This window comes from Polyodon spathula, chromosome 1 (genome assembly GCF_017654505.1).
Source record: "Polyodon spathula isolate WHYD16114869_AA chromosome 1, ASM1765450v1, whole genome shotgun sequence".
NCBI lineage: Eukaryota > Metazoa > Chordata > Actinopteri > Acipenseriformes > Polyodontidae > Polyodon > Polyodon spathula.
In genome coordinates this window covers 23340280-23354688 of record NC_054534.1, presented here as the reverse complement: position 1 = coordinate 23354688, position 14409 = coordinate 23340280, and the positions used below count along the sequence as shown (strand labels likewise).

Sequence of the window (14409 nt, the reverse complement as noted above, 5' to 3'; positions counted from 1 at the left end):
GCTCCATACCTAAAGATGGTCTATTCTTTTTGCAGTCAACGCCAGCCTCCTTGATGCTTTGCACCTGCCATTCAACTCTTCCAGCTGTGGGCTTTATATAAACGATGACACAATTGTTTGCTTTTCAAATGACACAAATGTAACATGGCCCGCATGTCTTAGAAGCACATAAACAAGTGCAACACAATAACTGAACAGGCAGAAGGGGAATACTGTTCCTAATCTTTCACCACCTGAAACATGATAAACTGAGCAGATTGTGTCCATTTGCATTTTTTTGTTGTTGTTGCTGCTGCTGAAGTAGTAGTAAAGATTTTTGTCTAAATAAAAACATGTTCTAAAATTAGAAATATATCTAAAATTATTATTCTTGGCGAACTAGAAATAGGAGCAAAAACAAAGCATCCAGAGAACAAAAATGTGAGGGAACGGCATTTCTGACACTATTAAACATGTTATGCAGTATAATTGTGTCCTCAGGATCATCCATGCAGCTTTGCAACATTATTGTTTTTCATGTTACTGTCACAGAATTTCAATACTGTGACACTGACCTTTGCATGAAGTACAGTTTCAATGGCTGACTGACAATGCCCCACAGGGTAACCTCAATCTGCTGCAGTCACTTCAAATGGAGGCTGACGCGGGGCGATGCTGCTACAGGGTTTGGTGGCTGTCCATCCCTTGCATTATGCTGGAGGAATGACATTGTTGGTTTACTGCATAATTATTTATTTATTACTATTTTATTTTTTAAAACATATTACTATTTGCACTGCATACAAAAATAACACTTCTTTCTATATTAGTTTTTGTTTCACAGTTTAAAGTACAGGTTTGTATTTTTGAAATGATTACCCAAAATATTATGGATATGGAGGTTCTGAAAAATTAAGCAGTATACTGCACTGGGTTTTGAATGTCACCTAATCTTTCTACACAAAGTCAAGAACAAACCAGGCAAACCTGAATTGACAACCATGACTGTGTCAGTCTTTTAAAAGGTACATTTGTAATTGTTCATGCAATGCTTTCAAAAACACTGTGTCTTTCATGGGCAAAGTTCTTATACCACTGTACAGAATTCGACTACAACACAGAATTTTTTTTTAAAGCAGATCACCACAGTTACTTTCAACATTATTGTTGAGGCTTTCCACTGTAACTAATTAATTCATCATCAAAATCTATTAGTTGTTTTCTCTTATTTACTTTAGGAGCACATCCACTTTTTTTTTTTTTTTTTTTTTTTTTTTTTGCTGCTGCTGCTGCTGTTGTTGCAACCAGCATAGTAGTGCCTGACAGCAACCAAAAGCAGCCAGATGAAATATGTCTACAGGCTGACTTGACTTATCTGAATTCCATTCTACTTGCAGGGGAGTGGAGACGGGGGTTCAGATTCAGAGAAGCTAGACTAGAAATTAGAATAGCCCGTCACTTTTCATGACAGTCACTTCAAACATGACCCTCTAGGACACGTGGCCTTAGACTTAACCTGCCGTGTCTTTATCACAGGCAATTAAAAGCACCTATATATATATATATATATATATATATATATATATATATATATATATATATATATATATATATATATATATATATATATATTTACTATATGGTTGATGGATGCACAAGTCAACTTAAACAATGCCCCCCTCAGTTAAAAGCAGCTGACATTACATCCGAGCCCTGACTGTCACTCTGGGATCTATTTAGTCAGCCTACGGATTGGTGGTGAAGCTTCCAGATTTCAAAAAGGAGGGGGAGGGGAAGGTTTTTCTCCCCTCTGTGACTGAATGGGCAATTAACTCTTGAAAGACCATTTCTTTTGGCATGCCATCACTATTTTGTCTTAATAAAAAATAATTAAAAACCTTTCCTTGCAGAATGAATAAAAAAAAAACGGTGAACATCCACAACCCTCATGCAAAGTAATGTTTTGAAATTATTTCTAAGACTAGTTCTACATTGAACAGAACACATTTTTAAACATGTTGTATACCTGTATAGTTTAAACTATACATTTTCAATTTTGGTATTAATATGTCATCATTCATGCAATTAAGTTGCTTTCTGCATTTAAAAAGTTTAACCTAGCATGTTTCACTCCAAAAGATACGTACAATATCTTTCAGAGAACCAATTAAAGCGCTGCTATGTAATATTAGCTTGCTGGGACCAAACGGAGACAAAAACACAAATTAAGAGTCTTAAAGTGAAAGAAGAAACTAAAGGAGAAACCAGGAAAAGGGTGGAAAAAACAATGGTAGTGCCAGGAACCCTTTGCTTTAATTTGCTAGACTGCGTGCAGATTTTAAGCAGCAAGTACAGACTCTAGGCAGCATGAATATTAAGCAGTGCCATGGAGAGGGGCTCTTTGTTTTGTGGCAGAGACAGGATAAATTTCTCAGTTTTCTTTACTTCCTTTTGGCAGAACATTTATCATTCTTTTCAGGGGAACAATTGTACTCCAACACTGACCAGCACAGGCAAAACAATGGACAACTAAATCTGGCCCTCCATCACTCCTAGCTTTGGTTGCTAGGATACTTTTGATCCTTTACACAGCTTGTCAAAGCTCACTACTTATTTACAATGTAACCATGAAAATGTTTTCAAAATGTTGACTTCTGAATTTTATGTGTTATAAAAACACAGATTTGTTTAAACTTTTGAACGTCTTGGTTTAAAATGACCACTCCTTTCACCAGATACCATTGTGTACTGCATTTCTTTTCTGTAAAAAACTAAAAGAAATTATTACTGCTATTAAAGCTTTATTCATCTTAAAAAATGTAAATGAAGCAAAACTATTATATGAAAAAATTGATATTTGTATAGCGAGTAAGAAACACTTATGAAGCTTATATTGAACATGGGTTTGTCAGGCAACAGACTTCTTAATTATATATAAAATACATTAACTAATTAAAACCGTATAGGGCACTGCACCTTAAAATTTGTCTATAGCCTTGTATGTGTTTAGGAAGCAAACTACTTTAGGTTTACATTTGCTTGGTTTCTTAACAAAAACGTAAAAGCTTTCAAAAACAACAATCAAAATACCTACAAATCTGCTTTTATTGAGTGATACTAAAAGTGGTACTGTATTCCAGTGCTAGCAAAATGTTCAAAATATGCAGTACGTTTTTGGGTAAAAAGAGGTGGTCTATATATGGTACATCAACATCCCATACATTGAAAATGATCTGTGCAACATGTGCGGATTGATTGGCCAGCATTAATTTGTCCCCTGTATTCTGTACTTTACTCAATCAGCTCTAAACACTAGGCTCTGGTTTGCACTAATTTTTGTGGCCTATTTTTGTTCATTGTTTGCTCTGAGAACTCAGACATCCAGGACCTGAACAGCGAGTTGGTGGCATTGGTTCAATTGGTCATAAGAAGCAAACAAAAGACAGACAGCAGCAATTGCAATCATACCAGAGCAAATGGGGATGCAAACCATGGAAGCTTGGGTTTTGAAAATATAAAAAAAACAAACAAAAAAAAAAACACCATAGCCTTTATATTTGTAAATGTTTTATAAAATGGTGTCTTTGGCGATAAGGGATAAAAGTTCTTTTCCCACTGTATGCACAATTGAAAGAATTCCAATAGAAAATCTTTTTTTTATTATTTCTATGTACAACACTAATATAAAAAGAAATGTAAACCAATGACCCACCTGCCTGTCATGGTCCCAGTTGTGAAAATACTCAATTCATAAGTTTGCTCGTGCGGCTCTTCTGTCTTCAAACGGGACGTTCAAGAGTAAACCCTGGAAGAAGAAAGACAGCAAACACCAGTAACCATACTGTCTAAATAGTGACCTCTAGTATTGGAACGAGCCATATTCTCTAAAAGGTCTAGGATGTTCCACTGCATATATTATAACATTACAGAACTTGAATCATTATGAAAAATACTGTGACTTTGCAATAAGGATCAATCTGATTAAATGCTTACAATACTACAGGTAAATAAATGCATTTAATATAAAAACCACAGCAAGAGTTGTTCTGTAAATAATAAGCAATATTTATTCCCTTTAATACTTGCAAGTTGTTAAACTGTTAAGAAAATAAAAAATAAAAAACCTACCCAATGGATTTTATTTGAAATCATCCTAAAACTATAAACTTGATAGATTTCCATTTACGAATGGCAGCTTCCTTATTCCCATGTCCACATATGTTAGCACCGGCTTCTTAAACATTCAAACCACAGCTCCACAATTACATACTTCTAAAAGGCGCTCAGTAGAGAACCAGGATTGCTGGCATTTATGTTGGACTTGCTCACAATTAGTAAAGCGAGAACAAGTAGTCTCAAACTTTGTGGGGGAATGCCGTGACCATGGTTACTGAGAACAAAGTGCCTGCAAGTGAAGCCCAACCGTCATGCTCTCAAAATGCAGTTCTGCTGCCCGAAGAACTACAAGGACAGCAAAATCCAGACAAGTTGTTCTACCTTTATCCCCTACTGCAATATTATTTCCATTGAAAGAAAAGACAAACAATATTCCCAGGGCCACCACTGCTGATAAACTGAAAAAAGAAAAAAAAAACTTTAGTAGCCTTTAATCAAGGTTCTGCTTGACATACAGTACTGTACATTCATGTCCATGACCAAACATCTCACCACATACACTTTGACTCAGTTATTCCAAGTGGCTGCCTGCTATACATAAATCACTTCAATGAATGGGTTCAAGTTGAAGGTTGTTGTGAGGGCTAAGAGCTTGTTAACATTTTTAAATGTACAAAGCAGGGTGGTATATGGGCATTATCAGTGTCATCTGAACGGTGACAACAGACAGGCACCACGGCACCCCAACGCTATGAGGCAAGCAGATGGTTCAGAAGAGACAGTCCAGGTTATTCATGAGCAGGATCCAACAACACAGCCATATGGCAATCTTGTCACCAACATTCTTCCCTGTATAATTTAGCAGGGACGACTGCTGAAAGTGCAGATGTAAACATTGCACAGTGATTTGAACATGGGCCTTTGCGTGCAAACTGGTATCACTGGGCTTCTTGCCCCTGCACCTGTCTTGACCGGATACCAAATGAAGACTGAAGAGAACAGGAGACACTGCAATTCGAACAGTGTTTGTATTCTATTTTTACAGCCGTACTGAAACAGCAAAGGCAACTTCAGTAGGTTTGGAGGGAATCCAAGTGCATGCACTTCTTTTGCCCCCTTGCTGTTACTGAGCGAATGACTCAAAATGAATCAAGTGTTGAACCTAAAAGCACAGGCAAAACCTCTGCCCCACAGTAGCACAAAACTTTACATCAATACTTTATGCAGTAATATAATTTTAACAGTTAGATTTTTCCTAAAGGGGCAAGTCTTCAAAGGCTGTTCTACAATACATATTTCCATACCCTACATTAATTTCACTGTGTTTTTTAAAAAAAAAAATCTATTGCTTCAATAACACCCACAAGTACACGCATCACATTAATTACAGAGGCATTAAGTTATCTTAATATCTCACTTTTAATACTCTTATACAGCAGTCATGTTCCAAAGAGTAAGATTAAGTTTCACCACTGTAAATGGGACGTTTCATTTAAGTCAGAGTCAGTCAGATGTTATTTCCCTTTTTTTTCTCTAAACTACAGATGAGAAATCTCTAGAACAGACAATCACCACTATTTTATGGCTCTGAGAAAGACAGTTCCTGTACTGTGCTCTCCTCAAGAAATGTTCTCTATGCACTGTAATTAAGCCTGTACTTAATTGAAGGGCATGTAAACATAGTGTAGTAAGAAGAATTGGAACAAACTCAATATTCAGATTTGCCTATATTTGCCATTTATATATTGAAAGTAAACTGTTGCTTCAAAAATGTGTTAAGGTATGCATCAATGTGTTTGAAATTCAGAAAAAAAAACATTGATAATGTTATTGCACACAGGGTCGCAGATGTTTCAGAAATACATATATTGTGCATGTAGCTGCAGTACTGCAGGATGCACAGTACACCGTGATCTACATTTTAATGTTTCTGATACAGCAGATGCTAATTTACAGCAATAAAAACAATTACAAAAGCGCTGCAATACAGTAGACTCCACCCACTGGTAATTGGTGAAGGTTACAGTGTGACAGACTATTGTAGCATTAACTCTGCAAGGTTAGTGCTCAGATGTCATTGCTAAGTTGCTAAGTTTAAAAACATTGTCTTACTTCAAAATTAACACAGGATTCTCAAGTCCCTTGTTATTTGGATGTCAATTTTAAGTGGCACAATGCAGTTGATGGAAGTATTCAATCCCCTCACCCGACTCCTGAGTTAGTTACCAGGATCCTCACCTGACCACTGAAAGTTTCCTATGGGAGGCATGGCATGTAAGTGTTGGTTCAATCGCAGGTGGGGTCACATTGGCCAGAACATTGGAAGTAGATATTTACGGATTGAAATTCACACATTGGGAACCAATAAACATTCGAAACGTGCGTGCCTTTTACAAGGTTTCCAAGTTCCTTACAGAAACTACCTCAGACTTTTCAATGACTGGCTGTCTGGAGCCACAATAACTACTGGCAAAGACAGGGGCAGTTGAACATTTATTGAATTGGTGGTAGACAATAAACAGGACAAGGATAGCCATCATTCTGTCATAAAATGTTACTACATACAATTAGCTATGATCCAGAAGCAATTACAGACTAAGAATCAGGTGACAGCTAAACTCTAAAGCTGAAAAGCGAGAATATCTAAAGTGGGTACATTTCTCTCTTCCTCCCAATTACTGTAAGTATACACTTACTGCATTGTTACTGTATGAAAACTAAAACAATATTCTTTTAGCTGTAATAGCATTTGACAGCTTTTATGACTAAATATGAAGACACATTGCGCTAGAATGTCAAAGCTAACAAAAGATAACAAACACTGTATGTACATACTGGATTGTCATGTTACAGGGGCGTGTTATAGTAAAATACTATACAAAATTGACAAATTAGAATGTTGCCTGAGGGTTAATGCAACAAATATGAATCAGTGGGAGTTATGTCCGTAAAACATTCAATTTTATGGTATCATTATGTGTTCCAAATGTAAAACAAATATCCGTTCGGTCAATATCCAGAAATTAGAAAGGGCCATTCCAGCACAAGTGAAACTGGGGGAGGGGTTTCCAACCTCTTATGCCAATGTCTTACATTAATTTATTATTTTTGTTGAATAGCCATTGAAAGAAGCATGAAAGTCATACTAAAATAACATGTGGTAAAAGGTCACCAATGGTCACCAATGGTCACACCCCCCCCCCCCCAAATAAAAACAACAACAACACACTGACAACAAAAATGACTGGTCCCTGTCGCTGCTAATATAAAAGTCACTCAGAATGTGTAAAAAAATAATTAAGCTTCAATTACACTGTGACAGATAATCAAGCACTTACAGAAACACAAAGCTTTAATGCACATAGCTCTACCAATTAACAACCCAGTATGAAATATGTGTTTCAAAAGAATAACCATTACTATGTTAACATTACAGTAATGGAGAGAAATCTAGCTCAGGTGACTTATTATGTAGAAAACTTATAAGTAAACACTAAGTGCAATAAATACGACATTCGGAAATCTATTTCTTTACATTTTTGTTGTGGTCATGTCATGAAAATTGCACAGGACCTAACAAAATTATAACAGCAATGTGCCCATTTAGTTGACAATTTTAATTGGCTTACTGAAGTTCTACAGGCAAGTCAATAAATTAAAAAAAAAAAAAGGTTCAACTTTGGAAAAATATATTTGGTTAAAAACTAAACTTTTCCAGGTCATGTTTCATTAAGTTATTCAGGTGCAACAGAAAACATAAAATGCTGGGGAAGGCATGAAGATCAGGGAATGTCTCTCTTGGGTAGTTAAGTGTAGTAAACCAGAAGATAATGTACTAATAATGGTAGAACCAGATGGTTGTGCTTGCCTCAGAAATTAACAAGGTTTCAAACTGCTTCATGTGAAATTAAACGTCTGTGACAGAACTCTCCAGTAGACTTTCTGAGATCTGGGATATCGGTATTTGAGAAAAGCAGTGCAACAGTCTGCACGTACAAATGCAGGTTCTGTGTTAAGGATCTAAAACAGAGGTGCATCTTAATTGCACAGCCTAAAAACTGCTCGCAGTCATCTTAACTGCATTGTATTATACAGTGCCGTTAACAACAGGCTCAATAAAAGATAGGGGAGGGGGGGCAAAAAACATTTAGCTCACTAAAACAGACCCCATAGATCAGTGGTTCTCAAACTTTTTGGACCGCTGCCCTTTCTCTTGTCTGTGCTACTTAACCTCTCCACCTCCACGCAAATGTACATATACCGGTAAACACACCACTGGCTTCTCTGTATGTCGCTGCTGTTGTGTCTTTTTTCTTTTGCCAGAACCAGCCACCAATCCATCATAAACTAAGAACAAACTTAACACTGCAAAACATTGTTTACCGATTGTGTCCAACGCTTACTAATGTGCACACCACATCGGTAGACAACGTACATGACCAGATGGCAGTGGGCTTCGTCCAATAATATGCAAGCTTAAAAAGGCAACAGTCAGCTGCACAGCGCCATCTAAAAACATTTTTTCCTGAACCTTTCCAACCCCCCGGGGATACATTCTGCGCCCCCAAGTTTCAGAACCACACGTTTGACAGAAAGACTACACTGTTCAAGCAGGCATTATATCTGCTTTAAAGTATAGTAAGTGTACCCTTGTTGGTCCTTCCTTTTATGTTGTTTATAAAGTAAAAAAGAGGTCAGAGAACAACATTGTAGTGCCTGAGTACTTTATCTTTCAACATTGCTTTAGAAAAGGAACAATCAATTAAAAGAAAAGATTTTTTAAGGCAAGTTAGTTAGTCAGACAGAACGGAAACTACAGTAACAGCTAAGACACTAAAACACAAAACTAAAAGTTTCTCAACATGACTTAGGCCTACACATGTTACAAACCCTGGATTTTCCAGTAAGGTTGCTGACTAATGTCAAGTACTGAAATAAAGGGAAATTTTCACAGACTTAACTCTGGAACATGTGGAGTTCAGTTAGCAGTCAGCTGTTACATTAGACACAATGTCACCACCAACACCACGTCTGCACTGGCACAAAACAGTTACCAAGTTCAGGAAACTGTTGCAACGCTCTTCTTAAAAGAAGCAACACACTTGAATTCTCACACTAGATTCAAGACTTTTAGTCGCTATACAATTTACTGGCTAAAGTTAATAAGGCCCTTGAAAACACTCACTGCTGTGTAATCCAGTTAAAACATAACTAATTTGATTATAAGACTTTACAAAAGGAGACCAATAACATACACACTACTTGAAATTTTAATATTGATGTAAATCAGAGTACACTATGGAAATTCAGAGCTCAGTTTTGGCTCAAAGCACATGGAATGATTACCATATTTCTTATTTGGTGTAGGTAAACATAGTGCAGTGAAAAAGTTTGTGAACCCCTTAGGATTTCCACATATTTCAAACCTAAAATGTTATTAGATCATCTAAATCCTAACAAAAGGTAAAGAGAACCAGATTAAACAAATGACAAAAACATGATACTTTTTCAACATTTATTTATCCACAAATGATTCAATATTCAATATCCATGTGTGAAAATGTATGTGAACCTTTAGATTCAGTAACTGGTGGTACCCCCTTGAGCAGCAATGACTTTAAGCGTTTCCTGTAACTGTTGGTCAGTCTCTCACATCGGTTTGAGGAATTTTGACTCATTCCTCCTTATAGAACTGCTTCAACTCGAGTGACATTTGACGGCTTCCTTGCATGGACAGCTCTCTTCAGGTCATGCCACAACATTTCAATGGGGTTTAGGTCCGGACTTTGACTAGGCCATTCTAAAATGCAGAATATCCTTCCATGAACACTACTCTTGTTCAGTCTTTTTCTGATAGTTGAGTCATGAACACTCACATTAGCCAAGGCAAGAGTGGCCTGCAGATCCTTGGATGTTACCCTGGGGTTCTTTGTGACTTCCTTGATGATTTTCCGTTTGTTTCCATTTGTTCTTGGAGAGATTCTGGTAGACTACCGCACCTGGGACTATGGTCTTGAACTTTCTCCAGTTATAGATCTGTCTGACAGTGGATTGGTGGAGCCCCAGATCCTTAGAAATGGTTTTATAACCCTTTCTAGATTGATGAGCATCAATAACTGTTTTTCTGAGATCCTCAGAGATTTATTTTGATCATGGCATGACGTGTTTCCACACACCTGTATGGTGAAGACCAAACTCACAAAGTTTCTGATCTTTATATAAAGTGGAGCCTCCAAAACTCACCCCTGAAGACCTACCTAATTATTTAAACACCCGATTCTAATTATCCCCTTAATTGCGCTGATAAAACCTTTGGGTCATTTACTTTTTCACATACCCTGAATCCTAATTACTCATTGTTTGTCTAATTCATACATCACTTTGTTTCAAAAGACATGGAATTGGTTAACATAAACCCTACTGGATATTTAAGAAACGATTTGGTTTTGATTCAAGAAGGCTGTCATGGTAAAACTATAGAATTTCCATAACTACCACCATTGGGGTTCACAAACTTTCTCGGCATTGTACAATACTAAGTGTGATAAGGACAGCAACTTTTCCTCAAACTGTGTGGATAACAGAATTAACTAAATGTACTTATTGTATTAAATAAAATGTATAATACTGTATCACTTATCTGCCTTGAGGACTATTAATTGTTTTACTATAGGTACCCCCACCTCCTAGTGCCTTAGTGGAAAATGCACAGAATAGTAAATCGTTCCCTTAGATCTTGCATTCTTGAAAATGAACGCTATCACTGATATTAACCACAATAAAATTTTGTACAGTACAATATACAGACCAGCTGACAAATGCGAGCCTCCTGCACTTGGGTCCAACCCTGCTTAGTTTCCTCTATGTTACTATTAAATACTGTGATCAATTTGAGTAAGAAAATAAAACAGAACTGACTGGTTACCCTGGTTTGCATTACCATACAGAAGCACATATTTTAAACATCAGTAACATTAACAAACTACACCGAGGCAAGACCAATACCAAGCTGCTGCTGCTGCTGATACTCTGAGTTCTCATTGCGTGATTGAAGGGGTGAGACAAAGGTGAGTACAGTAACAGCAAGGGCCTTGCAATTTGAATACATTTACAGTTCAAAAGATAAGGGAGGGGGGTGAACCAGTCTGTTCACAACATTCATCTTGTCAAACAAGATCACAGCCTGACATCAAATGAAGTGCTTCACTGTTAAAAGCCAACATTCCTCCACTCTTGCACTACAGTATATACAGTAGGGTGCACCAGCACCCAGAGACAAAATTAACAAGCGCAGTAAAATATGACTATGATGCTGGACACATACGACAAAAATAACAATTAAAAGCAGTATCGTAAGATTTTGTACACACGTTTCATCACTATAGGCTGCTAAAGTTTGCACAATAACCAATATAATGCAAAATCAATTTGAAAGTGGAAAGTTAACACTGTAATTGGTTTTCATGGAGTAGCATGTTTAGTATACAACACTTTCAGGATGGGGAATGAGCTGATCTTTTCTAATGAGGTAAGAAATTATTATTTGTACTAATAATTTGTACTTTAAAGTTCTTTATTTAAAAAAAAAGACAACAGGTCTAGAAATGGTCCATACACTAATAATTAAGAGATTGCTGTGTCTGTAATAACCAAAGTTTCCACGCCAAAAGAACACTACTGCTATGTTAGGGGTTGAAAGCATAACAGCTAAAGGCATTTAAGATCAATGATAGCACTTGAAAAGCCATGTTAAGCAGCTTTGATCTCAGTGAGGAAATCTGTCTTTGTATATGACCGCAAGACATTTTTTGAAAGGCTTAGAGGCTCAAGAATGTGATATTCGATCTGTTATTTATACAGAATTGTTTTTAACAATAAAGCCACATGTGAGCAAGGGCAGAGAGATGATTACTTGGTCATTTCAATAGTTCAGTAGCTGTCAAACATTTTTTGCAGCTTTAAATAAATAAGAGTACAGAAAAAAAATAAATAAATAAATAAACACCTGTGTATAATCCAGGTTTTCAGAAAACAAGGTTTAGGTTTGTAATTAAACATGGAAGTGAACTGAGATCTACTGAAGCCGAGGGGATACATGTTAAACTCAAAGAACGGATGGGTGTGTTCTAATCCATGCTTTTGTTATCTTCTGTTGGTGTTCCTGAAAATAATGTGTACATACAGGACTGCTTATGAAAAACTTGATCCTCAAAATAAACAGCTTTTTGTTAGTGTTTTGCTTTGCTTTAGTTTATTCTTACTAGTAGTTTAAGGCCCAATTCAACTAACATTTTAAAGGGGAGGGGGGGGGGGCATTTTGGGAAATAAACGAGCGTGTTAAAGAGGATTACTTTTCAATTTTATTTTGAATAGATTAATACATCAGTAAGAAATTAAATACATACAAAGATAATGATTGTTTCCCCAGCCAAACATTATCTGATTTGTGATCCTAGTCCCATTAGTGTATTATTTGATGATCTCTCCAGATGGGTTAATCTAGACTAATAAACTATAAAATTTATAGCACAGTCAACCCCATTCATGCATCACATAACCATTATGGATTCTTTTAAAATATCATTTTCTAAAATGCATAAAAACTGAATGAATGACCAATAAAATCACTGACAATTCTGAATGCATTTTATTGCAAACATATCTAAACAGAACTCACATGGCAATAGTGCCTTTGTTAAGCAGATACTATGAAATCCATTGACCAAATTAAGTAACAATGTGTTTAAAACTGTAGTTTAATCTCCTTTCTCTGTGCAACCCTCTATTACATGCCTCATTACCCTCTCCACCCTGTCAACACAAGAAAGCATTCAAGCTGCAATTCTGAGAGAACAGACTTACCATGGAGAATGAAATCCTTAATATTCCACACAAAAAAAAAACCAAACACAAAACAACAGTAACTTAAAGGGGATTGGCAAACCAAGGCTTCCTACCTCACATGAGAATGAAATAAAAACTGCAATTGTACTGCTGGTACTGTCAGCCTTCCCTGCCTACATTTAATTATTAAAGCCTGTGTCTCTAAAGGAAGAAACACACACACACACACACACACCACGTCACTGATCTTACCCTGAGGTTGGTGGAGGCTTCCGGGCTCCCTGGTAACATAAGACAATCACATATAGCCTATCTGGTTTCTGCCTAGACTGTCAAACAAGCACATAAAGACATTCTTTCACAGGTCAGCATCAGTGGCAGCACACGTTTCGTTTGGTGGAGAGCTTTTATTTGAAGCTCTTCCACCCAGCTCATCACCGGAGATCAGTTGCACATCTACAGTAAATCACATTTCAGGGGCTTCTGTTGAGAGGAGAATTAGCCCTCATGCAAGATCTACTGTATGATGCAGAGCGGCTACAGAAACCCTTGGGCCTTTCATTTTAATGAATTCTGTTTTTAAACAAAAGGTTGAATCTACCAATCGTACATGCCAGACACCCAACCCCCACGGTACTTGGTTGGCAGGTCTACATACAGTACACTGATACAGTGCACAAAGGCAGCATCCACGGTTTGTGTTTTGTTTTGCTTTTTTCCCTTCAACCATTCCAGTACCCAGCAGGGCTCCCTCTCTACTATAATAAGGAATAATAGAAACCGGAGTTTGTTGGGGGAAAAAAGGCTTCCCCAAAGGCATGACGTGTGCATAACTGATATGGCGAGAGGTTAATAAACATAAAAAATACACTAGATATGAAGTAGATGGTCTGTATACCGATTAAAACAATGTGGTAGTCTAACATAAGAGAAAATAATACATAAGTACAAAATATACTGTAATTTTACTTAAGAAACTTCAAGTTATAAAGACCTAAATAAATAACCGCATTGCCAGCTAACACATATTAAATTGTTGACGCAAAAATAATTTTTCTTGTGCGATACCCACGACTGAACTTCGACTAGAAAATATCTGAAAGTCAATAGTATCTTAACGTGTTACAGTCTTCATTATCCGGAAATCAAAGTGCCCCAGATATTGCCAAAAAACACAGGGAAGCTGAATTACAGTACACGCTACACGCTAAAATGAAAGCTAAAGCTGGTAACACTCATATTTTCATGTTTAAAACATTCTTTAGCACTTCATGCGGTACAGTACAGTAATTGCAGAAAAAATGTGAGGGAACAGGAGGAGCAATGAGAGTTAGAGGAACAAATGATGCTGGGCAGGCAAGGAACAGCATGTCAACAGCTTAACACAGCACGGAGAATCAAACCCACTGTCTCATATCAGCCAATGTCAGTTTAGCTGATCTTTTCTTCCCTAGGCAAACCAAAAGGTTG

General features: G+C 36.9%; 1 protein-coding gene across 10 annotated transcripts in view; it reads right to left on the bottom strand.

Annotated features, from left to right (window-relative positions):
• The window catches only part of LOC121315769 (semaphorin-4D-like), a 71435-nt gene that overhangs the window by 46698 nt on the left and 10328 nt on the right, over window positions 1–14409 (bottom strand). For 7 of the 10 annotated variants that reach the window (XM_041250203.1, XM_041250231.1, XM_041250222.1 and 4 more), the window contains exon 2: window positions 3692–3784. In XM_041250203.1, the coding sequence (XP_041106137.1) occupies window positions 3692–3702 (11 nt within the window). In that variant the 5' untranslated portion in view covers window positions 3703–3784. Of the gene's footprint in view, window positions 1–554; window positions 695–3691; window positions 3785–4107; window positions 4251–14409 lie in introns of those variants that run through there. The other 3 variants (XM_041250195.1, XM_041250239.1, XM_041250177.1) reach the window with 2 other exon arrangements.